We start from the raw sequence: 1,649 nt of genomic DNA on the forward strand, positions 1-1,649 counted from the left end.
TAAATGTTAATTGAGGCTGAGCTCATCCAAGACAGGTGCCTGAGTGCTGCAACTCTTTAAATCTCATTTATGATTGACGTCTACACACATGGCAAATTACCAGAGAGCAGCACACATCACCTGTCAGAGGCAGAGTGAGAAAGCGAGACAAAATGCATGGAGAGAAAGACAGAGAGAGTCATTGTTTAAGAAGTAAAAATATTTGCAGAGTGAATCTTGAAATACGCAGTGAAAGTGGGGCACATCCCACTGGGTAGTCCATTATGATTGTTGTTTTCAGAACCCCAAAAAGATAAGTTGACAGGGTTGAGGAGGATGCATCATCACGGTACAGAACTCCAAATCAATTGTACTACACTTTGTGAGTCAGTCATTTACTCTGTCATCTCCTCTGTCTCTGTAAGTCTGTCGTTCTATCAGACATCCATTTGGACCAGCACCAGAACAGGCGGCGCCTCGGCCACTTTGGCCTTGCGACGCAGCAGATGAGTCAGGCTTCTGTAAGACGGCGTGGCGTGGAGGAGAAGCTCCTTGAGCCCTGCGCGAAACTCCCGACGAATCAGGCAGTAGAGCACTGGGTTGAGGCAGCTGTTTGTGTGTGCCAAACACACAGTAAGGGGAAAGGCGTACGCCTGTGCATTGTAAAAGGCCTTGCTGAAGGGCACAAGGTCAAACTTAATGAGCACTCCCCACAGTGTCAGCGCCTGATTGGGAAGCCAGCACAAAAAGAAGGACAGAACAACGATGACAATTGATTTGGTCACTTTGGAGCGGCGTCTCTGCCGACCCTGCTCAACCTCTGGGCCCCCTGTGCCTGCGATGCGTCGGCTGAGGATGATGCGCATCAGCAGCAGGTAACAGACAGTGATTATGATGAGTGGAATAAGGAAGCCAAGCAGGACCTTTTGCAGCTGGTAGAGACCCAAAAGAAGCTGTGGATCCCAGCTGCCGGAGTCTGGGAATCGCACCAGGCAGAGCTCCTCATCCGACACCTGGACGCTGGTGGAGTAGATGGCATGAGGCAGAGTGGCCAGCAGAGAGACAGCCCAGATGCCCAGGCTCATCCACTTGGCTCTAGTAGCTGCTGCCTGCCGGCTGTGCATCTTCAGGGCGGAGCAGATAGAGTAATAACGTGCCACGCTCATAGCTGTGAGGAAGTACACACTGGCGTACATGTTCATGGTGGTGACAGAGCTGATTATTTTGCACATGATGCGACCAAATGGCCAGCGGAAGTCCAGAGCTGTGTCCACCGCCCAGAAAGGCAAAGTCAGAACAAACTGGAGGTCTGTGATAGCAAGTCCCATCACAAAGCAGTTGATGGATGACTGCTTCTGCCTGTAACGTGAGTGCAGCAGGTACAGAGCCAGTGAGTTTCCCACCAGCCCAAGTGCGCACACTATGGAGTAGACACACGCTATCATCACACGCACCACCAGACTGGAGCTGTCTCCTTGGATTTCCATGATAGATTCCTTGGTGAGGAGCTGCAGCCAGCAGTGCAGCGACAGGTTGCTGTTGGAACTGTCGCTACAGTTCCCATTGCTGTCCTCCTGTAGTATCTGCTGCTCACATGGCTCTGGAGCCAGTGTTTGAACTCCAGTCTTATTCAGCTGCATGGCTGGACTCTCACATATCACCTCAGACAT

The 1,649-nt window shown here is 51.4% G+C and overlaps 1 protein-coding gene across 1 annotated transcript; it reads right to left on the reverse strand.

The window, feature by feature from the left end:
• Positions 1-416: 416 nt before the first annotated feature.
• Positions 417-1,649, reverse strand: rxfp3.2b (relaxin family peptide receptor 3.2b). The gene has a single exon (XM_042484145.1). It carries the CDS (start codon positions 1,647-1,649, stop codon positions 417-419), a length of 1,233 nt encoding a protein of 410 aa, XP_042340079.1.

Source organism: Plectropomus leopardus, chromosome 3 (genome assembly GCF_008729295.1).
Source record: "Plectropomus leopardus isolate mb chromosome 3, YSFRI_Pleo_2.0, whole genome shotgun sequence".
Taxonomy (NCBI): domain Eukaryota; kingdom Metazoa; phylum Chordata; class Actinopteri; order Perciformes; family Serranidae; genus Plectropomus; species Plectropomus leopardus.